The following is a 23120-nucleotide window of genomic DNA, read 5'->3' as shown; positions in this document are numbered from 1 at the left end:
TATCCATGCATGTATTTTCTTTTTTTTAACTTTTACAAAAACTTTATTAAGAATTTCATACATGCATATAAGGTGTTTGGATAAAATCCATGCCCATTTCCTCCCCTCCAACATTCCTCTCTCTGAAGAGGTAACTCTAAAATCTTTTAAAGACTAGATAAATGCTCCCAAATACTTTTGATGTTTTTGGAACATGGAACAGAATATGTTGCTAACAGGCCCAAGGACATTTTGACTTTTAGCCAAGAAACTGGTTATATTTCTTTGGGGTCTTTTTACCCTAACTGCCTAGCCAATTCCTACCTCCTACTCTTTTTTTTTTTTGGTCTTTTTAAGACAGGGTCTCCCTGTAGCCACACTATGGAGACCAGGCTGGCTTTGAACTCACAGAGATCCGCCTGCCTTTGCCTCCCGAGTCCTAGGATTAAAGGCATGCGACACCAAGCCTGGTCTCCTACCTCCTACTCTTATCACACCATCCTCTGAAGGGGTGTATAATGCCCTGAGTCCATTCAGTGGTGCACCTGTGTATCTGTGTTTAAAGCTGTCCACTTGGAGTTAGATAACCTCTCAGGGAGCTAGTCCCTAGAGGAAACTGATTCTTTCTTTGAGATTTCTTAATTTTACCTTCCATACCAAATTATAGTAAACTTTATAGCACCACCTGACATCACCAGTAGAAAGGTCCTTATTGATGTGATGGGTCATACCCAGCAATTTACTAAAATCGTTGTAGGTTACCTTCAGGCTACATGTTTAAGGTGTATATGAGGCAGAAATGAATTTTGTATTTAGACTTGGGTTTCTTTCCCAAGATATTTTATTATGTATTTGTGAATATTCTAGGAAAACAATCCAAAATCTTAACTTCTTTCTTTTCAGCCATTTTGGATAAGGAATATTCAACTTGTATGTAGCATCTCTTAAAAAGAACAGATACATAGAACCTTGGCATGCATATATGTATTACATTCATAGATTTATATGGTACCTTGACAATATAATAGTTTTTTATTTTTGCTTTCCAGTAATAAATAGTATGTTGTACTAGTATTTATAATGAGAACTATCCTTAAAGACTCTTATTTTATTTTGTATAAATTGGTTTCAGGACTTTTTATATGATAGGGGATGTTTTGGTGGTGGGGAGGGATTGGAGAGTGTCTTAACATAAGTTGTATTTATATTCCCTATAGGGATTAGGAGCAGACAGCAAGAACCTGTACCCTTTCCTGCTCCCAGTTATCCAACTGAGTACAGATGTTTCTCAGCCTCCACATGTCTATCTTCTGGAAGATGGTTTAGAATTATGGTAAGAGGAAAAACTCGATACTGTGAATCTTTTGTTTTCTTCCCCTCTGGCCTTCCCTACCTTTGTCCCAGTAGAGCTTTTAAAAGGTCTTTAACAGGGCTTTGAATACTCTGCATTTAAAAGAAGTACATGAAGCTGTTTTCCCCCAGGTGTTTCTGCTTTTGGTGGCTGCTGCTCAGGGTAGTCTGAGATAGACAAGAGAAGTTGTAGCAGGGACCTGCTGCATTTTACATCAAGATTAGAATCCTGGTCATTTTCCCAAACTAAAATTGGTCTTAAATTTTCCAGTCTGTGAAATAGATGTTCTGGGGGATAGTGAGTTATTTTTCAACCTCTTACTGCCCTCAGTAAGTAGTGAGACATTGTAACTCAGCCCAAAGTAGTGTGTAGTGCTAAAGGTTTAAAAATAAATAGTCCTGCTTCCATGATAAATTAATGTGACGCATGTTGTTGACTAGCCACGGTGTGTTTAAGGAATTGTGCTATCAAATCCTTTGGCTCGAATCTCATTTCACTGATGTAAACTGTTTTCTTCAGAAGTAAAAGAGGAAGCTTAAAATTTTCCACTTCTAAATTGACTACTGCATTTGAACAGATCACATAAATCAACCATGGAAAAAGTGAACATTTGTTCTTTGCCTTCTTGTCCTACATTTCCTTTCTTTTTTCCCTTAGCTTTGCTTAAGAATTGAGAGCATTGATCTAGGCTGGTGTATAGGTCAGTGGTGGAGTTCTTCCCTAGCATTTGCAAGTCCCTGGGTTCAACCCTTAGCATTCTGCAAACAATATAAAAAAAACAGAGTTTGGGTCTTAGAAATTGTTTTTTGGTGCTGGAGAGATGCTTCAGTAGTTAAAAGCACTGACTACTCTTGCAAAGGACCTGGGTTTGATTCCTAGCACCCACATGGTGGCTAACAACTTCTCTAACTCCAGTTCCTGGGGATCTGATGCCTTCTTACCTCCACGGACATTGCACGACATGGATGAACTTATACACATTCAGGCAGTATACTCATACACATAAAATATTTTTTAAAATTGTTTTTATTACAAATGACTAAATTGTAAATAAATGATCTGTATCAGAATATTAGATGATTTTAAAATGTAAATGTAAGGTAGATTCTTACTAATTTGAAATTTGAGTTTTCATAGTCTTCCCGATAGTTATTTGAATAGCATATAGCTTGGTTCTAAATTGAGTTGTTGTTGAAATCTTTATGTTTATAGATTTTGTTTGTATGGGGTGAATTGCTCTGGGTCAGAACTTGACAAAAATTTATTGGCAAAGGGATAGATAGTAAATATTTTACATGTTCCAAATCTGTCACAGTTGCTCAGCTTTATTGGTTCAGGGTCAAAACAGTCAAATAATACATAATCAGCTAGACACATACCAGTATAGAAAATAGAATGTGAGTTGGATTTACCCCATGACTTACTTGTTAATACCTCTTTCAGATTATAAATTAAAATTGGAATCTTGGGTACATAAATACTATAAACATCTAGATTCTATATGATGTTGAATATTAGAAAAAATTTAAATATTATGAAAAGATAGATGCAGAAAACAGACTTTTTTTTGTGGGGTGGTGCTGGGTTCCTTGGCTTTGTGTTCCTAAGATTTCAGGCATTCACCACTAGGTTGGCTCAGTATTACACATTTAATATTTTGTTAAGGAAATTTAAGTTTTCAGACTGGAGAGATGGCTCAGCGGTTAACAGCAGTGGCTGATCTTGCAGAGGACCAGGGTTCAATTCCTAGCACCCACATGCCAGCCCCCAGTCATCTGTTACTCCAGTTCCAGGGGATCTGACACCTTCTTCTGACTTTGTGAATATTTCAGGACACGAGTGCACTTACACACGCAGGCAGTACACTCATACACATAATAAAGTATTTTAAAAAAGAAATAGAAGTTTTCAAAGGATTTTGTAAATAATAAAAAGTTCATGGCTCTGGCTCTGTTAATGGCCCCCTCCCCCTTCTTGTTTAACTTTCTACTTTTCCTGAAACAGGATTTCTGTAACTCAGGCTGGCTTGCTTTGTTGTAAAGCCCTGGTTGACATTCAGCTCATGGTAATTCTCTTGCCTTAGCCTCATGAGTGGTAGGATTACAGGCATGAGCCTCTTTGCCTGTTTTAGGACAAACATTCAACAAAATCATGCTGTTAATTGCTTCTCTTGGTTAAAGAATCCAGCGCGCACACACACCCCATTTGTTTTTGAGAACTGGAACAATGCGGACCAAGCTGGCCTCAGTCTCATAGAGATCTGCTTGCCACTGCCTCCCAAGTGCTGGGATTAAAGGCATACTTTAATTTTTTTAAACTAATTTTTTTTCAAACTGTTCATCAATTTGTGTTTACCTGATGTACAAATGTTTTTTTAATGCTGGGTGTGGTGGCACACGTCTTTAGTCTCAGCACTTGGGAGGCAGAGGCGGGCAGGCGTATCTCTGTGAGTTCTAGGCCAGCCTGGTTTACATAGCAAGTTCCAGGCCAGCTGGGGCTACAGGGAGACCCTGTCTCAAAAAGACGCCCCCCCCCAAACAAAACAAAACAAAACCACCAAAAAGCAAATGGTTTTTTTAGAACAAATTTTTCTTAATGGCCTAACACTCATATTTGAAATCAGACATATTCCAAAGCTATTCCAAATTCTACCACAACATTCAGGTTATGATTTATGTAAGCCCATCTTCTGTAAGCCGTGTTTCCTTATCTATAATCTTAGAAAAATATAATTCCTACTTTCCATAGTGGCTATAAAGATGAGCTGTTTGCTTGAGGGATCAGCAGTCATACATAGCATTTAAAGCCTATGAATATAAGATTGCCTAGCAAGAAAAAGCTGATTGAGATGCCTAGGACACAAGCCTTACAAACTTAAAATATTTTGAGGGCACAAAATAAGCATCTAAGAAGACAGGATGAGACCTATCTACTCTTAAAGTAGGAAACCCAAACTAAGAGAGCTTTTCCTCAAAGACGGAGGGGCAGCTCTGACAAGCATTGCTGATTGTCGTAGTAAGTAAAGTGAATTTGGCTTTGTGGAGATGGCAGGATTTTCAGGGGGATGGTAGCAACAGAATTAGAATCAGAGTAGGCTGAAAAACGGATGAGAGAGACTGAGTGCTAGTAGCTTTTTGGGGGAGCTTTTACTGTTATAAGACATGCAGAATGTAAGACTGGTATGGGGCTTGCAAGATCTAGAATGAGGGAAACTGAAGTGAGAACAGGGTAATTGAAGGAGGCAAGAAGTAGAAGGCATCAGAGCTCTGGAGGAGGCCTTGAGTCCCATAGCAGCAGGGGTATTTCATGTTGACTGATGGTAGGATGGTGGCTTTCCAAGTGTTGTAGTGTGTTCCATTGGCTGCCTTGTTTTTTCTTAGTAAAATATGCGGCCTGGTCATCAACTGGCAGTTCTGTGCTGGAATAAGAGCTTACTAATATGCAAGAGTTCTCTGACCAAGAGAAATCACAGAGTAACCAGTAAGAGCTTGCTCTTAACTGTGGTACTCGGTGCCAGTTGATCCTTCCTTTTCTTCTGCACTGGGGACTGAAACCATAGCATCCATATGTTAGTGAAGACTCTGCCTCTAAAATATATCTCCAGACCTCTCTTTTCTTTTTTAATATTTGATATTTATTTTTTTAAATACAGGTTCTCAGCTCCAGTTGACCTGAAACTCCTTTGAGCTTGCTCTTAACTGTGGTACTCGGTGCCAGTTGATCCTTCCTTTTCTTCTGCACTGGGGACTGAAACCATAGCATCCATATGTTAGTGAAGACTCTGCCTCTAAAATATATCTCCAGACCTCTCTTTTCTTTTTTAATATTTGATATTTATTTTTTTAAATACAGGTTCTCAGCTCCAGTTGACCTGAAACTCCTTTTGTAGACCAGGATGGCCTTGATCTCACAAAGATCTACCTGTCTCTGCCTCCTGAGTGCTTCTTTCTTTTTTTTAAAAAAAAAACATTATTATGAATTTCTAAAAATTTATTATTATTTTAAATTTTACAAAAACTTTGTTGAGAATTTCATACATGCATACAAGGTATTCCAATCAAATCCATGCCCACTCCCTCTCCTCCAACATTACCCCCTCTGAAGAGGCAACACCAAAATCCTTCAAGGATTAGATAGAAGCTCCCAAATACCCTTGACATTTCTGGCCCCTGGAACAGAGATACTGTTAACAGGTCCAAGGACATTTTGACTTTTAGCCTAGAAACTGGCTACTTTTCTTTGGGGTCTTTTTACTCCTACCTCCTATTCTTATCACATCACCCTCTGAAGAGGTTACCCAAATTGCCAATAGGTAATAGGGACACAGACTGCTCTGGCTTCTTCCATGCCGAACAGGGATGCAGGGTGAGGCAATTGGAGTACCCCTTCAATGGGTCTATCTAAAAGACTCCCAAATTGCATAACTCTTATTCTAAGGGGAAAAGAAAGTCCTTGAATCATGAATGGGAGATGAGAAGGAGAAGTAAAGACAAGAGTAAAAGCTTTACAAGTTCTAGACAGGGAACAGAAAAAAGTCAGAACAGGGCGATTTTCAAATGTTCATATGAGAGTCCATTGGAATTTCTTGACAAGGGCTTTCAAAAGTATCCCTCTATTGGGTTCCTCCTCATTTTTCTTTTGTCTTTCAAGGCTGGACTCTAGAGTGATGGATTCAGGATTTGCTTTCAGGTATTTTGACAGCTGTTGGAGTAGTTAGAATCGGTGTCAGTTCCCTCTCACAGGCTTCAAGATAACTGAGTGGGGTTGCTGAGGTGTGTGTATGACCTGAGGGTATGCACACTGGATAGCCTTTACCAAGCATGGGTCATGCCTTCTATTCCTAGCCCTCCCCAGATTGTATACTTTAGCCCTCCCCAAATCAAGGAGGCTGTGTGTGATTAAGGTCAAATTACATACAGCTGGCTGCGAAGAGTGGCTGGATACTCAGGTGAGGGTCCAATGACCCTGCTTGGCACTTCTTTAATGAATGACCACGACTGTTAGCAAGCCCAATTGTGATGCTGTGATGATGGTAGGTATTTCATGCAGAAGGGACTGCTGTATAGCATCATCTTATTAAAAGGACCTGGAATTTAAAAGGATTTGGTGCTAGGAGCCACATATGAGGGAGAACATATGTTGTTTGTTTTTCTGAGTCTGTGTTACTTCCCTTAGTATAACAGTTTCTAGATCCATCCATTTACCTGCAAATTTCATTATTTCATTTTTTCTTTACTGCTGAATAGAATTCTGTTGTGCAAATACACCACATTTTTGTTAACCACTTGTCAGTTGAGGGGCGCTTAGATTGCTTCCATCTCTTAGCTATTGTGAAAAGAGCAGCAGCAAACATGATTGTGGCAAGTGTCTCTACAATAGGATGAGTCCTTTGGGTATATGCCAAGGAATGTATAACTGGGTCATATGGCAGGTTCATTTTTAGTTTTTTAAGAGTTCTCCACACTGTTTTCCATAGAGGTTGCAGAAGTTTGCAATCCCACCAGCAGTGAATGAGTGTTCCCCTTTCTTCACATCCTTGCCAGTGTTTGATATCATTTGTTCATTTTTTTTTATGTGTTTGAGTGTTTTTGCTTGCATGTGTATAAGTACGCTTGTGTGGTGCAGTGACCGTGGAGGTCAGAAGAGGCTGCCAGATCCCCATGAACTAGAGTTATGGACAGTTTTTAGCTGCCATGTTGGTGCTGGGAACCGAACCTGGGTCCTCGGTAAGAGTAGCTAGTACTCTTAACTGCTGAGCCCCCTCTTCTTTCTTAATAGCTATAAACTGCTTTTAAGTAAAATTGCAGCAAAAAGGATGTGTATGAACAGATTTTGGTTTGGTTTGGCATTGTTTTGTTTTTCCAGAAATGGAGTGAGGTAATGAATACTATACACATGGGACTGAGTCTGCTATATAACATTAAGTTTAATGTGACTACTTTCATTTAAAAATAGAACATATCAAAAATTTACCTCATTTGTTTGGGTTTTTTTTTTTTGCCATCTATTCAAGATTATATTTCTATAAAATACTTTTAAAAACTTGACTTCCTGAAATAACTTTGCTATTTGCTGGAAACAATTCTACTTTTAATGTACTATAAATTCTTTTTAGTATTTTGTCTTCTGTTTTGTACTACATTTATTAGTGAATAGATCTGTGATTACACTTTGCAATACTGTTTGATCTTACATTGGAGTTATGCGTATGTTACCAATTTAATTAAAAATTATTTACACAGAAATGGTTTTGTAAGATGTTATTTTTTCTTTGGACATTTAAAGAAATAAGTTGGAAATGGATCCATGTTTGAAGTCAGTGGTTCATTTATAATTTTTGTAATGTCCTTAGGTTGTTTCTCCATTAGCTTATACTCATTTTGATTATTGATAATGGTTATATCATTTAGTCCTTTTAAATACTAATAGAAAAAAATTTCAGTATGCTTCTTTCTGGCATTCATGTTTTTTTTTTTAATATTTATTATTTTGATTTTATGTGTATGAGTGTATTATCTGCATGTATGTGAGTGTACCCATGTCATGCAGTGCTGCGGAGGTCAGAAGAGGGCTTCGGATTCCCCTTGAACTGGAGTTAAGGATGGTTTCTAGCTGCCATGTGAGTGTTGGGAATTGAACTCAGGTCCTCTACAAGAGCAGTCAGTGCTCTTAACCGCTGAGCCATCTCTTCAGCCCCCATGCATGGCTTTTAAATTTATCTTCCTGTTAAGTGCTTTTCTTAGAGTGCTTTTTTTGTATCATGAAGCAGCTACCTCTTAGATTTATGCATTTTGTTTTTTCCCATTGTGTCTGCTTCATACGTTAGCTTCTTACACTTAGTTGTAGATACGTTTTTCTAGTAATCCTAAAAGACAAAAGGTTAATTTATCTTTGTTTTTCTTATCAGACAAAAAACCTTTTTTTTTTTTTTTTTTTGAGATAGTCTCACTGTGTAGCCCTGATTGGGCTGGAACTTGCTATGGAGACCATGCTGGCCTCAAAATCACAGAGATCTGCCCGCCTCTGCTGCCTGAATCCTAAGATTGAAGGTATGCACCATCACACTCATCCCAGACACTGAAACATAAAATGTTGTGATTAATTGTGGAGTATAATTGCTTATTTTTCATAAGCTTTGATAGCTCATGTTTTATTTTTTATTGTAGTGCTAACGTTGCAAGTTTTTCTTCTTTGTCTTAGCATTATTTATTTTCTTGTTTACTAATGCATATAATTCAGGCCTAGATTTATCACATTACTGTTAAACATATGGTTTGTAAGTTTCCTTAAACTTACTGTGAATTTTTAGAACTGTAGCCATTTTCGTAACAGACTCAAATCCTATTTGAACAATGGCATAAAAATGAAGACTTTGACATGCCTCTGTTCTTTTTAACTTGTTGTCTTAGTTACTTCTTTATTTTTATTATTATTATTTTTTTTGGTTTCAGGTCTCCCTGTAGCCCCAGCTGGCCTGGAACTCTCTAGACCAGGCTGGCCTTGAACTCACAAAGATCTGCCTGCATCTACCTCCCAGTTGCTGAGATTAAAGATGTGCACCACCACACCTTGCCCGTCTTAGTTACTTTCTGTTGCTGTGATTAAAACACTGACCAACGGGGCTAGAGATATGGCTCAGTGGTTAAGAGCACTGACTGCTCTTGCAGAGGACCCGGGTTCGATTCCCAGCACCCACATGGTGGCTACGAACCATCCTTAACTCCAGTTCCAGGGGAATCCAAAGCCCTCTTCTGACCACGGCATTGCACCACATGGGTACACTCACATACATGCAGGCAATACACTCATACATACACATAAAATAAAAATAATAAAATGAAATTAAAAAGCAACAACAACAAAAACTCAAAGCAGTGACCAAAACCAACTTGGGGAGGAAAGGATTTGTTTGGCTTACAGCATAGTTTATCATCAAGAAGCCAAGGCAGGAACTCAGGGCAGGAACCTGGAGCACAGACCATGGAGGAGGGCTGCTTACTGGCTTGCTCTCCTGGCCCTTGCTCAGCCTGCTTTCTTATACAACATAGGAGTGCCTGCCCAGGGGTGGCACCACCCACAATGGGCTGGGCCCTCCTGCATCACTCAACAACCAAGAAAATGCCCCACAGACATTTCCATTGGAGGCAATTTCCCAGTTGCGTCTCCTTCAACCTTGGTGTGTCAAGTTGGCAACTAAAGCTCTCTGGTATACTTGTCAATTGCATACTTCACATTATTTTGCTTTTTCTTCTTGACTATTAAAATACTAAATTCAGGTTTTTTTGTTGTGTTTGTTTCTATTGTGACTTTTTTTTTTTTTGAGCATTAAAATACTCTTAGTACACAACATTTAATTTTTTTTTTTTTTTTTTTGAGACAGGATCTCTTTATAGTCCCAGGCTGGCCTGGAGCTCAGAGATCTGCCTGCCTCTGCCTCCCAAATGCTGGGAATAAAGGCCTCACCCAGTATCGTGATAGATTTATATATTGTTTATTTAATAAATTTAGGACTGAGGGTGTTATTCAAGGGTTAAGTCCTTGTCTACCATACAGGAGGCCCTGGATTTGACCCACACTGCATAAACACAAAAATAAATTTAGTATTTCAAACTCGGTTGTTTTCTTGAAGCATATTGCACAATTCTGTGGTGAATTTCATTTTATCTTTTAAATTCAGTTATGAATATTGTCTTATCGTTTATTTTGTTTACCATGTCATTGTTTGACTTTTCCATTTCAGCTTCATTGGTTTTAGATGTCTCCTATGAAGAACAAATTTTTATATTTATATTTTAACTTAACCAAAGATGTTTTCAATAGTATTTTCATGTCTTACATTTATTTTTTGAGTCTAGTTTATACTTTCTCTTTTATTTTTTTACATTATATATTCAGTGTGTGCAGAGGGTGCATGTGCATGCCATGGCACATTTGTGGAGGTCAGAGGACAAGTACTGGGAGTTGGTTCTCTCCTTCCACACTGTGTGTTCTGGACATCAAACTCGGGTTACCAGGCTTGGTGGCTAGTGCTTTTAATTGCTGAGCCATATCACCTACAGCCCTTTTCTATACTTTAACTTTTTGTTTTTCTAGTCAAACTGCTTTTACATATAGCTCTCTATTAATCAAAATGGTAGCTTTCTTTTCTTCTAATGATCAGGAATAGCGTTTTCCTTTTTGTGCTGCCTTCTTTATCTTCATTAGTTTAATCCAAAGTTGCATACCTGATCTTTTTAGATAGTTTAAGTTGACACTTTTCCTCCTTTTTAAAATAGTTTGGTTTATACTGGGACCCTATCAGAGGAAGTGAGATACCAACTTGCATGGTCTTTTATTGAAGTAAAGACAAAGTCAGAAGGAAAGAAGATGCTTCATACTGCAGCTTAATCTGGATCTGACAAGGAGAGTTTTTATTGTGTTTTTTTTTTTTTTTCCACTGAATTATTAGGGTGCTATAGTAAGTTCCAATATTTGGTTAAGGAAAAATTCCCCAGCATAGACTCCATATGTGATTCTTCTTGAAAATTGTTTTTTGTCTGTTCTTTGCCATTTGTCTTCCAAATCATTTTATAGCTTGGCTAATTTCCAGGGATGCTCGTTAAGAATTTTAATTGGAATTGTGTTGATAGTGTTTACAATTCAGAGAGAATTGACATCATTGGATTTTTATGTCTATAGCTCTGATAACATCCTTTTGCATATTAACTATCTTTTTTTAAAATAAATTTTTTATTTTTATGTGTATGTGTGTATTGCCTGTTGTAGGTAAGTGCACCTGTGTTGTGCAGTGCCAGTGGAGGACAGAAGAGGCTGTCGGATCCCCTGGAATTGGAGTTACGGACAGTTGTTAGCTGCCATGTGGGTGCTGGTATTCGAACCCACGTCTTCTGCAAGAACAGCCAGTGTTATTAACTGCTGATCCATCTCCCCAGCCCCTTAACTATCTTTTTTAATATAGAAACTGAGTTGGTTTTTGTATATAGACATATTTAGCAATCTTGCTATATATTTGCTTAGTAATTTGAATTTTTATAAATTATATTTTCCTTTCTTTTGAATAGTCCTCTATTTTGTGACTAGACTGTAACTTTTTTTTCCTGTTACTCCAGTATCTTTTGTTAATTCACTTGGCTTATGTGAGAGGCATTTTGTATTGGTTAGTGTTAGTTGTCAATGTGGCAAAATCTATAATCACATAGGACATCAGCCTCTAGACACACCTGAGGTATTATCTGGATTAAAGTTAATGTCTGAGAATGTCTTGAGGGATTATCTTGATTGGGTTAATTGTGAGAAGACTCATCTTAACTGTGGGTGTGAGATCATTCCCTAGATGGAGATCCTGGACTGTATAAAATGGAGAAAGTGAGCCGAGCAAGCCCTAGCACGCATTGATGTTTGCTTCCCAACAGTGGTCAGGGCGTGACCAGCTACTTCAAGCTTCTGCTGCTTTGATTTCGCTGCCATGGTGTACTGTACCCTTGAACTATGAGTCAACACAGGCCCTTTTTCCCTAAGTTGCTTTTGTCTGTGTATTTTATCACATGATCAGGGAAAGAGACTGATAACCCCCCATAGGTACACTGAATAAATGTAGTGGTAGAAAAGGTACTGCAAAGTGTTCTGTGAGGTTTGGTTCTGCTTTCTGTGAGAATATTCTTAACACATCATCATGGACTGTATTGCTATTAATTGTTGGTAGGTACTTACTAGAAATTCTTTTAAAAAACAAACTTATGTTAGCAATATTTTCCTGTAACAAGTATTTGAGATAGCTTATAAAGAGAAGAGGCTTTTATTTGGCTCACAGTTTGAGAGGCTTCAGTCTGTGACTTACTGACCCCATTGCTTTGGTATTTGACAGATAGTACATCATGGTAGGGCTCTGTGGCAAAGGAAATTATTCTAAGGTAATTATTATAACTCTGTATTCATTTTTAATTAAATTTTTTGTGCTTGTGTATGTGGAGTTGAGAGGACAACTTAAGAGTTGATTCTCTCCTTTCAGTGTTTGTGTCCCAGGTATGGAGCTAAGGTCAGTCTTGGCTGTAGTCACCTTTACCCACTGAGCCCTCTCACCAGCCCCTAGATAAAACTTGTTTACACTTAAGTTGTTGTATTAATGTCACAAGTGAATATTGGAAATGAGCTAATCATGTGTTTTTCTTTCCTAGGTTGGTGACATTGGAAAATAGCCCATGTGTTACACCAGAATTGCTTCGTATATTTCAGAATATGTCACCACTTCTTGGTATGTAGTGAAGCAAAATCTCACTGATATTTTTTAATGTTATCACAATTCAGGAGAATTATTCCAGATTTTAAATTACACTTTCCATTTTTATTAAGGACTCAGATACTGACAAACAATAGTGTTTTTATAGTTTTTAGAAATTTCTTTATAAAATTTTGGAATAATTTCACTTGGTTTAAATGTAAGAAATATATTGCCTTGTGGAAAAAAATTGTAATATAAACTAAAATATAATTTGATAACAAATTAAGTTTGGGCTTTGCTTATGGATTTTGTTTGATAGTAGCTTTGTATGCTGTTTGAAGAGTATATTATGAAACTGCATAGTTTTATTCAACTTATTTTTCACAAGGAGTTTGTGCTATATGTGGTTCAAAACTGAGCTTTGTACATATTTCTGTGTTAGCTAAAGAACCACTAAAGGGAAATATTAATGTTATATATATATTGTTTATTGAAGCATTACTTGATGAATAAGCTACATGATCATGGCACTTCATGTATGTGTCATCCCTCACACACGCTAGTCCTAACGTTCTGCCACTAAGTTATTCCCTCAGCAATAAACTGTTTTTAAGCATCACTTTGACACATGATTCTGAGAGAACTGGGTATTGCAGAAATGAGTTCTTATTCTTTCAGTCTTTCTTGGGATCTAACTAAGAGTCTTTTCCCAGTATCAACACATATTCTGAGAGTAATTAATAAAAATAAATCTACTTTTTATTACATGCTAAGTACCATTCTCAAGTATGTAATAGCATTAAAAAAATTTTTTTTTTTGGTGGTGGGCATGTTGAATCCAGGGCCTTCCTTAAACTTGCTAGTTATGTGATCTACCACTGAGTTATATCCCTAGTCTGAAATTAAAAAAAAAACCAAACAAACAAAAAACAACTTTTAATATAAGGTCATTTTAGTATGGGAGCTTACCGGTACAGTTTTATATCTATATTCATAGCATATTTAAGAATTATATATAATCTACTGGCCCTTTGGCTATTTTGTTTATTAAATATTTTATTATTTTTATTTTATGTGTATGAGTGTGTTGTTTGCATGTATGTGAATGCACCCATATTGTACAATGCTGCAGAGGTCAGAAGAGGGCGTCTGATTCCCCTGGAACTGGAGTTAAGGACAATTTGTAACCTCCATGTGGGTGCTGGGAATCGAACTCAGGTCCTCTGCAAGAGCAGTCAGTGCTCTTAACCGCTGAGCTATCTCTCCAGCTCCTTGATTATTTTTTAAAAATTTAAATTCTTTTGTTGTGTGGTGTATGGTTGTCTATGAGGGTGTGTATGCCTTCTCATGCACCTGTGAAGGCTGAAGGTCTAGATCAAGGGTCTTCCTTTATCATTCTTTTATCTTATTTGTGTATGTGTGTGTCAGCATAAGTGTTTGCACATGTTTTCACATGTGGGATGCATAATTCTGTGTGCATGTGGAGGCCAACAGCAGATGTCTGATCCCTCCGGGCTGGGAGTTGCAGGTATTTGCAGAACACCTGGCTTGTTAGGTGGGTGCTGGGATCTAAACTCCAGCAAGTGTTTATAACTACTTAGCTATTACTTCAGTCTCCTCATTTTTTGTTTGAGACAAGGTCTCTCAACTGAACCTGGAGCTCACTGATTGGCTAGAGTGGTTGGCCAGTAAGTCCCTGGGATCCTTCTGTCCCCAGCACTGTGATTATTGGCACACATTGCCACACTTGGCTTTTTATGTGAGTGCTGTGGATACAAAACTCAGGTCTTCATAATGTAAGCAGTTTAGCCCCTGAGCTGCCTTTCCTGAGCCCTGGAATGCTATTCTTTAATGCTTAGCCATAAAGCTTCTTTAATTTCCTTATTAAAGCTTTGATTATAGTTCCTGGAGAGAGGGCTAAGTGTTTAAGAGCACTTACTACTCTTGCAGAGGACTTGGGTTCTGTTCCCAGCATCCACATGGAGCCTAACACCTATCCTTAACTCCAGGTCCAGGGGATCTGATACACCCTTCTGGCCTCTGTGAGTACCAGGCCTGTTTGTGGTGCACTTACATACATTTGGGCTAAACATTTATACAGATACAATTAAGAACAAAAAGAACTTTGAGTCTATTTACACTAGTTAATAAATATTGCCCCAAGAAATTATTTATGCAGAAAAACCTGGTATCTGGGCTTAAGTATACTGAGAAAATTTATCAGAATTAGAAATTTAGTTCAGAAAAGTAGAGTCACTTTTTGAAAATATTAGCAAATGTGGCCTGAAACCCTAATGTAATTGATTACAATAGAGCTTTTCTTTCATTCTGTAGATGACCATGATGGGTAGATAATGCCTTTAGTCCTTCACATTCCTCTGAGATTCCCTTCTTTTCCTTTCCCTTTCCCTTCCCCATCTATCCCCTCCCCTCCACTCATCCCTCCCCCTTTCCCCTCCTTTTCTTTGAGAGGAGTTTTACTGCATAGCCGGGCTGACATTGAACTTGCAGTCATCCTCCTGCCTGTGTCTCAGGACCCAAGTTCTGAGATAACAGATTGTGTGTCCCACCATGTCTGCTCTCTTGAATTTTTTTTAAAATTCAGATACCTCATTCCTCCTCAGAAGAGGTGAAATCTCAAGTAATAACCAAAGTGAAAACTTGTTTTCCAATAAAAAAGCTGTTGACTATTTTCTGCCATAAAAGCCAGAAGTTCTCGAAGATGAAGACAGTGTCAATAGACCAGTCACATACCGCTCTTGTCCTAGGAAAAGTTTCTCTTTCAGTCATTATAGGAAAAGAATAGGAAGTGAACTTTTTACTTCCCTTTACCTCCTGACAAAGGCTTTTTTAAGTTCTACTCCATGTAACTTGCAGATCTCATATTGTGCTATGTGTATATATCATATTGTGATATTGTGGTATATATATATACACACACATATATGCTTTTTTTTTTTTGAGCCAGTCTCACTATGTAGGCCAGACTGGAGTCAGGCTCTTTCCCTCCAGCTTCATCTTTCTGAGTGCTGGGATTATAATCATGTACCAGTTACTGTTATTGTTGTGGCCAGTTACTGTTACTACTATTTTAAAAGGAAAAGTGTCCAACTGTTGACTGCCTATGTAACATTTGTTATCTAGATGAATCAAATACTAATGGAACATCAATATGATAATGCTCATTTTTAATTTTCAAAGATTTAAACTGTTTTGTATTTTATTCATGGTGTAAATGAATTATCAGTAATATAAATACTACTGAATTATTTCAACTTAGAATTTTCAAAGCAACATAAGTACAGATTGTATTATGCATTGTGATACGTGTATTTGCATCAATAATATGAAGGAACTCTGAACATTTATGCATATTTAGTGCCCAGTATTTATTACCTTTTTGTCCTGAGTATTGCACTGCTGATATCTTTCATATGTGGTGTTTACATGTCTATTTTACTTCAGCTATGCTTAAAAATTTATAAATATAACCAGAATACTTACCTCAATTTTTTTCAAAATTTTATTATCATGTGTGGGCATGGTGTGTATATGTGGGCTTGAGTGCCACAGTGAACATGTGGAGTTCAGAGGACAGCTTTGTGGAATCGATTTCCTTCTTCTACCCTTATTTGGGTTCTAGGGATAGAACTCAGGTCACCAGCCTTGCATGGTAAGTTAGTTGCTGAGCCGTTTTGCTGGCCCTTATTTCAGTATTTGAAGATCAAGAAGAATGCTCAACTTTGATGTCAGTTACAAGATATTCTTTCTTATTAATAAGATCGATGTTGTTTGTTTTTCAGGCAGGGTCTTACTATGTAGCCCTGGCTGACCTGGAAGTCACTATGTAGACCAGGCTTGCTTCAGAATCACAGAGATCCACTTGCCTCTGCCTCCAGAGTGCTGTGATTAAAGGCATGTGTACCACACCCAATGGTTTTGAACAGTTTAGGGTGGGATGCTTTTATTCTAAGCAGATATTAAGCTATCAACAGAATGCTTCCTGTTTTAATTTAAAATATATAAAGCTTTATAAAGTTTACATTAATGATCTTTTAGGATATGTTATTAGCATGAGTAAATCCAAGGCTGAATTTCATTTTCTGTCCTTTTGCCTGAAAATGAGTAGAATATGAGAAATTTTAAATAGAAACAGAGACTGAAAAATTCTATTGGTTTAATTTTGATGACTTGGCTTTTTTCTTTAAATTTACTTTATGCTATTAATTTATTGTTAGTATTGTTATTATTTAAATGATGAACATCTGACTGACCTGTGTCTATGTTCTGAATGCCAAACCTAATGTTCCAGTAACAGTAATATTTTTTGTTGTTGTTGGTAACTTTCTATCTAATTAAAAATTTTAATTTTAAAAAATTTTACATTCATGAGTGATTTACCTGAATGCAATTGCTCGCAGAGACCAGAAAAGGACACTGAATCCCTGGAACTGGAGTTAGGGATGTTTGTTAGCCACCATGTGGGTACTGGGAACTGAACCATGTCCTCTGGAAGTGTAGTCAGTGCTCTTAACCACTGAGCCATCTTTCCAGCTCCACTTCCTATCTAATTTTAAAGGCCAAGACTATCTTATTTTTAACCGTAAACTTTTATCAGAATTTTAAGTATAAGAAAAAAACTGTTACAGTTGCATTTCTAATAATAAAGTATTAAATAGTTCAAATAGGGTATGGGGAGGCAGCTTAGTGGGAAAAGTTCTTGCTGTGAAAGTATAAGGACCTGAGTTTGAATTCTCCAGAATCAGTATAAGGCCAGGTGTGGAAGCACATATCTGTAAATCCTAGTGCCTCTATGGCGAAGTAGATGGCCAAGCCAGAAGAATTCCCCTGGAAGTTGACTGGCCAGCTCGCATGGTATACCCGCAGCAAGCAGTAAATAACAGATAGACCGTGTCTCAAAGGAGGTGAGAGATGAGGACCAATACCCAAGGTTGTCCTCTGATCTTCACACAGTCACTGTAGTATACACACACACACTAGTTCATATGGTTAAAAATTAGTTTTTAAATTAAACATGTAATTCAATAATTTATCCATTCCCTCCACCTTTATCCAAACTTAAATCTCTATGAACAATGTAAGATGAAAATAGATTTTAAAAAAATAGAAACGGGGCTCGGGAGGTGGCTCAGTTTGTAAGAGCTCTTGCCTTGTAATCATGAAATCCTGAGTTTGAATCCTAGTATCCCCAGGGTGGTCATGGTAAGACAAGTCTGTAATCCTTGGTCTCCTATGGCACTGTGGAAGGCAGAGACAGAAGAATCCCTGGAAGTTTGTGGGTCAGTTTGTCTTGTATGTCCCAACAAGACAATGCAGCCCTGTCTCAAATACAGGGAGACACACACAAAACAAAACAAAACAAAACAAAACAAAACACATAGGGAGACGAGAGAGAGAGAGAGAGAGAGAGAGAGAGAGAGAGAGAGAGAAGAGATTTTTTAAACCAGGAACAAAGACAAGAGGAGCATATTCTAAAATCTAGTTGGACTAGCAGATAAGAGTTATTTATATGCTGAGCATGACTAGATACTCAGAGCTCTTAGCAGTCCTGAAAAGAAAGCTTACCCCCAATTCTTGGGTTGTCGATATTTTGGACCAGGCAAATTTTTGTTATGAGGGTCTTTTCTGTGTGTTGTCAGGTGTGGTAGTATCCTTGGCCACTGTGGAATGTATGCTACTGTTAATGATCAGAATTGTTTTCAAACATTGCTACATCTGTTTGTGAGGAGCAAAATTGCCCTGAATGGAAAAATCACTCATTATTGAAAGGATTATTTTTCATACTAATTTTTAGTATTTGCTGGTGTTAACGTATTCAAGAAAATGTACTGAAACCTATTCCAGGCATGGTCAGAGGCATTGAAAGCAGTATAGAGTGACCTACTTACCTTAGTATTTGCTTGTATGGATTAACCCATACAGAGTTTTTCAGAGGAGATGAGCTCTATGATTTTTTTTTTAAGATTAGAGATTTGTAAATATTGCTTATTTCAACATAAATTTGCATCAAATTTTACTTGGCACTTATTTCAAAATTCCCTGGCATGCCCAAAGTAAAGCCATTTGCAGTACTAACTATAGACAGACCCTTACTGTTACAGTGTTTACCTAACAGTTTTCTGTTCAGTGTTGCTCTGCAAAAAATATACACAAGTCCAACTTGACTAGACTTTCACCTTGAGAAGAAAAGGATAACCAGAAAACTTCGAAAGGATGACTTTATCTAATATAAAGGCCACCATTTATACCTAAATATCTTCTACCAGCACAGAGACAAGTTAGTCATTCATGTCCCCTACCAATCCTTAGTTTTTAGACTAGTTTGTTAGATCCTTAGGAATCTAACATGTATTTCGAGATTGATGTGTACAGCTATTTCTGGCCCTAGAACCAAGTGATTTTTCTCTAGAGTTTTACTATTAACTCTATGTATGTAATGAACAATGTCCAGTTACTTAAAGCAAATAAACTTATTATTGGTAGGGTTATTTTAAATGCCTGAAGTAAAGCCATTTGCAGTACTTACTTAAAATATAGCTCTTGACTTGTTACAGTGCTTACCCAACAGTTTCATTCAAGTTTTGCTCTGCAAAAAATAAGCACAAGTACATATATTATGAGCTATGCATAGGGTTTTCAGTCTCCTATGAAAATAAATGGAAAATTTACATGAGAAGAATGCTGTAAGAATCCAAGTTCCTAGGCCAATATGTTTTGCCATTTAAAAAAAATAATTGTCCTGGGGCTGGAGAGATGGCTCAGCGGTTAAGAGCACTGACTGCTCTTGCAGAGGACCTGGGTTCAATTCCCAGCACCCACATGGTGGTTATGAACTGTCCTTAACTCCAGTTCCAGGGGAATCCGACACCCTCTTCTTACCTCTGCAGCATTGCACAACACAAGTGCACTCATACATGCAGGCAATACACTCATACACACTATTAAAAAAAAATTGTCCTACAAGTAGAATTTCTAAAAGATGTGCAACAAAGAGTCATAGGTTTTAGACATAGATAATATTTTAGAGTAATTTTGGTCTGAGTAACATTTGTTCACATTCAGTTTTGATAATATTTTAGAGTAATTTTGGTCTGTGTAACATTTGTTCACATTCAGTTTTAACAGTAGTTCTGTTTTGCATTTGAACAGAAATAGCTAAAAACAATGATCTTTGTGCTATTCTAACAGTGACATTTTTTTTCTGTAGGTTTTTATAGGGAAGCATTTGAAAATGAAACCCTAAGGATTAAAGATACTAAACAGTATCTATTTCTCTCTCTCTCTCTCTCTCTCTCTGGAGGATCAGAAATTAGTGAGTGTCAAGAAGTTTTAAAAGCCATGTGAAAGCCCATTTTTATCAGCTTATATATATATATATATATATATATATATTTCATAAGACCCCATATTCACTGGCAGTACAGTAATATGTAGAAAATACTCATTGAGTGAAACTATTTAAGCAGATGACAAAATACAATGATAAAATGATTCAGTTATTTGGCATTTGTCATATCAGCACTAAAAATTTTATTTGGGATGAAAATTTGGGTTGAATAGTTTCCTAGTTTTGTTCTGAATGGAAAAAGAGGGAGGGCCTTGAAATAGTTTCTGAAAAGTTTTATTAATAAAAGATAAATGAGATAGTATTATTATAGGTTGATGCCATTTTTTAGATAAGATACATATAGATGTTTATAGTCTGAATAGTTGTAGTCAGAAAAAAATTATGAAGATAGGTATGTAAGTTAGTTTTGTTTTCATTTTAGCCTTGCTGGCTTTGAATGCACAATCCTCCTGCCTCAACCTCCCAAGTGCTGGAATTACAATTGTGTGCCAACACTCTGACTGTAACTTAGCTTTTCATCTACCTGTTTATTTGTAGAAGTTTATATTTTAATTTTTATGATGATAAAGCATTATCAATATTCTGTTTGATCTTCTGTCCCAGAGCTTCCATCCAGCTGCCTTGCAAACGGTAAGCTGCATGCTTGCTGCTATAAGGAACCTAAAAATGCCAAAATTATATTAGTATCCATAGATAAGAACAAACTGAGTGCTTCATGTTACTGTAGTAACCCAGTTATAACTAAAACGAATCATTTCACTTGTATTTTTGCACAGTGAGTTAATTTGTTCTTTTTAAAAATAATTACTGTTTTGGCAGAACTAAGTTCAGAAAATCTCAGAACCTGTTTTAAGATCATCAATGGTTATATCTTTTTATCATCAACAGAATTTTTACAGGTATGTTGGAATAGCTTTTGCATTGTAAGTAATTATATTATTTTGATCTTTGTATGAAATCACAGGGTGCCTTTTTAAAGTTTAAGATTAGTCTGTTACTTTAGGGGTGAAAATTTCACTTGTTAGCATTCTCAACCGAAGGGAAGATGTGGTCAGTATCAATTCCACTGTTACTGAGCACTGAAAATGTACTATATATGTAAATATGTTCCCATAAAAATCGGTGTATCAGTAAACCATGTATTAGGCATAATCTTAACTCTTTCTGAGACTCCTAATTGAAACTCTTTGCTTAGATTGTTAGCATAAACTTCTCTATAAATAGATTATAAGGTGTCCCAAAATTAATTTTATGCTTTTTAAGTATTACAACTGTATTCTTACATATATTGACTTTTCATTGAATTTCAGACATATGCCGTAGGTCTGTGTCAGTCCTTTTGTGAGCTGTTACAAGAAATTACTACAGAAGGTCAAGTTCAAGTGCTCAAGGTATTGTCTTTTTATCATCAACTGATGGTTGAAAATAAATCATCAGTTAAATTGATTGTCTTGAGTTATTTGTAAAACTGGGCTTCCAGAGTGTGGATTGTTGGTGAGAAGAGCTGATGGAATCCTAGAGAGCATTGTCCTTTAGCAGTATTTAATGGGACTTAATTCCCCCTACACCAAAGGTCTCAGATTACCTAGCAGTCTTATTAAAATGCAGTTTTGGGCTAGGCATGGTGGCGCATGCCTTTAATCCCAGGACATGAGAGGCAGAGGCAGGCGGATCTCTGTGAGTTCAAGGCCAGCCTGGTCTACATAGTGAGTTCCAGGACAGCTGGGGCTACAGGGAGACCCTATGTCAAAAAGACTTTAAAAAAGAAAAAAGCAATTCTGAATTTCTAATAAAATCTCCTCTGATTAGAATAGTGTGTGTTCTAAATCCTCATTAAGCAATGAATTAACACCTTTTTAACGACTTGTCCTAAAACTGGCAACATTTGATATGTCTTAACCTTTCAGATATTGTTTTCTTAGTGCTGGGTATTGAACCGATGTCCTCAAGCATACTAGGAAACCCTCCACCAGTGGGCTACACTCCCAACTCCATAACAGCCTGCCTTCCTGTCAGGGAGTCAAACTCCAGTGTTCCACAGAATAAGTAGGGGTAATCACGACTGTACTAAAGAGAACAGCTCTTTCGGTTTGTTAGAATGTATTTGGGACAAAGATTTCATTGTGTCATTAGGTAGTTTTAGCTTGAGTTACCTGTTGAGATTAGAGTACTGAATATATTATGCATAATTAAGAACAGTAGCCTGTAAATTTTGTTATCTTTATGTATTATTTCTATGTTTAGCAAAGAAATAGTATTACATGAATATAATAGCTCATATGTAAGCATAGATATGTCTACAAATATATTGAAATATATTATGATAGGTATATATAGGCACACACGTATGTATCGACATTTTATATGGAGTTTGAAAGTTATAGCTGTTAATTTTCTAATTTCTTTCTTGTCAAATAAGAAAATTGAATTCTGGTTAGATTATTATTATTATTGTTGTAACAGTTTATATTTATGGTGTGAAATCCATGGCATTATCTTAGGTCTTCAAAATTAATTTTAAAAACAGTGTATTATCCTCTCTGCTTCCCTGGGCCTGCAGGAACCGCAGGCCCCTCTCCTACCCGCAGGCCTCTCTCTCCAGGGTAGGTCAGTCGGGCCCTCTGTGCCTTGTCTCCCCCAGCCTCATTCACCCTCCCATCTCCCCTGCTTGTCTCTCCTCCTAGCCTGGGGCTGTCCCATTCCTTGTCTTGATGCTCCAGACACTTGGGGAACCACCATTGCTTCCTGATCCTGTACATCCAGAGCAACTCAGTTCCCTTCTTGGGTCCCCAGGGGCGCTCTGGGCCTGGCCTCACCCTCACCTTCCTCTACCTCCTTGGGTCTTGACAACCAACCAGCCTCTATCCTGGACACCTGGGGTGACCTTTCCTCTTTGCATCCAGACGAACCCAGCTCCTCAGTGCAGTCCCTGCCCCCATCTTCCTTTGCATCTCTGGGTGGCATGGACACCAGCTGCCCTAGACTAGCATCTTTCCTGGGCCTGGCTCCCAGGCCAGTCCAACCCCCAAATTCCTGAGGTCAAAATCTATCCTGGAGGGATCCAGACCTTAGGAGAAAGCCTAAGAGCATCTGATCCTTATCTGACTTGGGCTGCTATGGGAACTCCTGAAGAAAAAAGCAATCTGGCCACTCCAATATACAATCAAAAGAGAGAACTGGAAGCTTAGAGGAACCAGCCTTTC

At 37.4% G+C, this 23120-nt stretch overlaps 1 protein-coding gene across 3 annotated transcripts in view; it reads left to right on the top strand.

The window, feature by feature from the left end:
* Positions 1 to 23120, top strand: part of Ipo11 (importin 11) — a 232719-nt gene that overhangs the window by 105490 nt on the left and 104109 nt on the right. For 2 of the 3 annotated variants that reach the window (XM_029557873.1, XM_029557874.1), the window contains exons 19-23: positions 1197 to 1312; positions 12505 to 12581; positions 20521 to 20547; positions 20737 to 20816; positions 21228 to 21308. In XM_029557873.1, coding sequence (XP_029413733.1) covers positions 1197 to 1312; positions 12505 to 12581; positions 20521 to 20547; positions 20737 to 20816; positions 21228 to 21308 — 381 coding nt within the window. The remainder of the gene's footprint in view (positions 1 to 1196; positions 1313 to 12504; positions 12582 to 20520; positions 20548 to 20736; positions 20817 to 21227; positions 21309 to 23120) is intronic. The other variant, XM_008856308.2, reaches the window with a different exon arrangement.

Source organism: Nannospalax galili, unplaced genomic scaffold, assembly GCF_000622305.1.
Source record: "Nannospalax galili isolate Female #2095 unplaced genomic scaffold, S.galili_v1.0 scaffold751, whole genome shotgun sequence".
Lineage (NCBI taxonomy): Eukaryota > Metazoa > Chordata > Mammalia > Rodentia > Spalacidae > Nannospalax > Nannospalax galili.
This window is presented reverse-complemented; position numbering and strand designations above follow the sequence as displayed.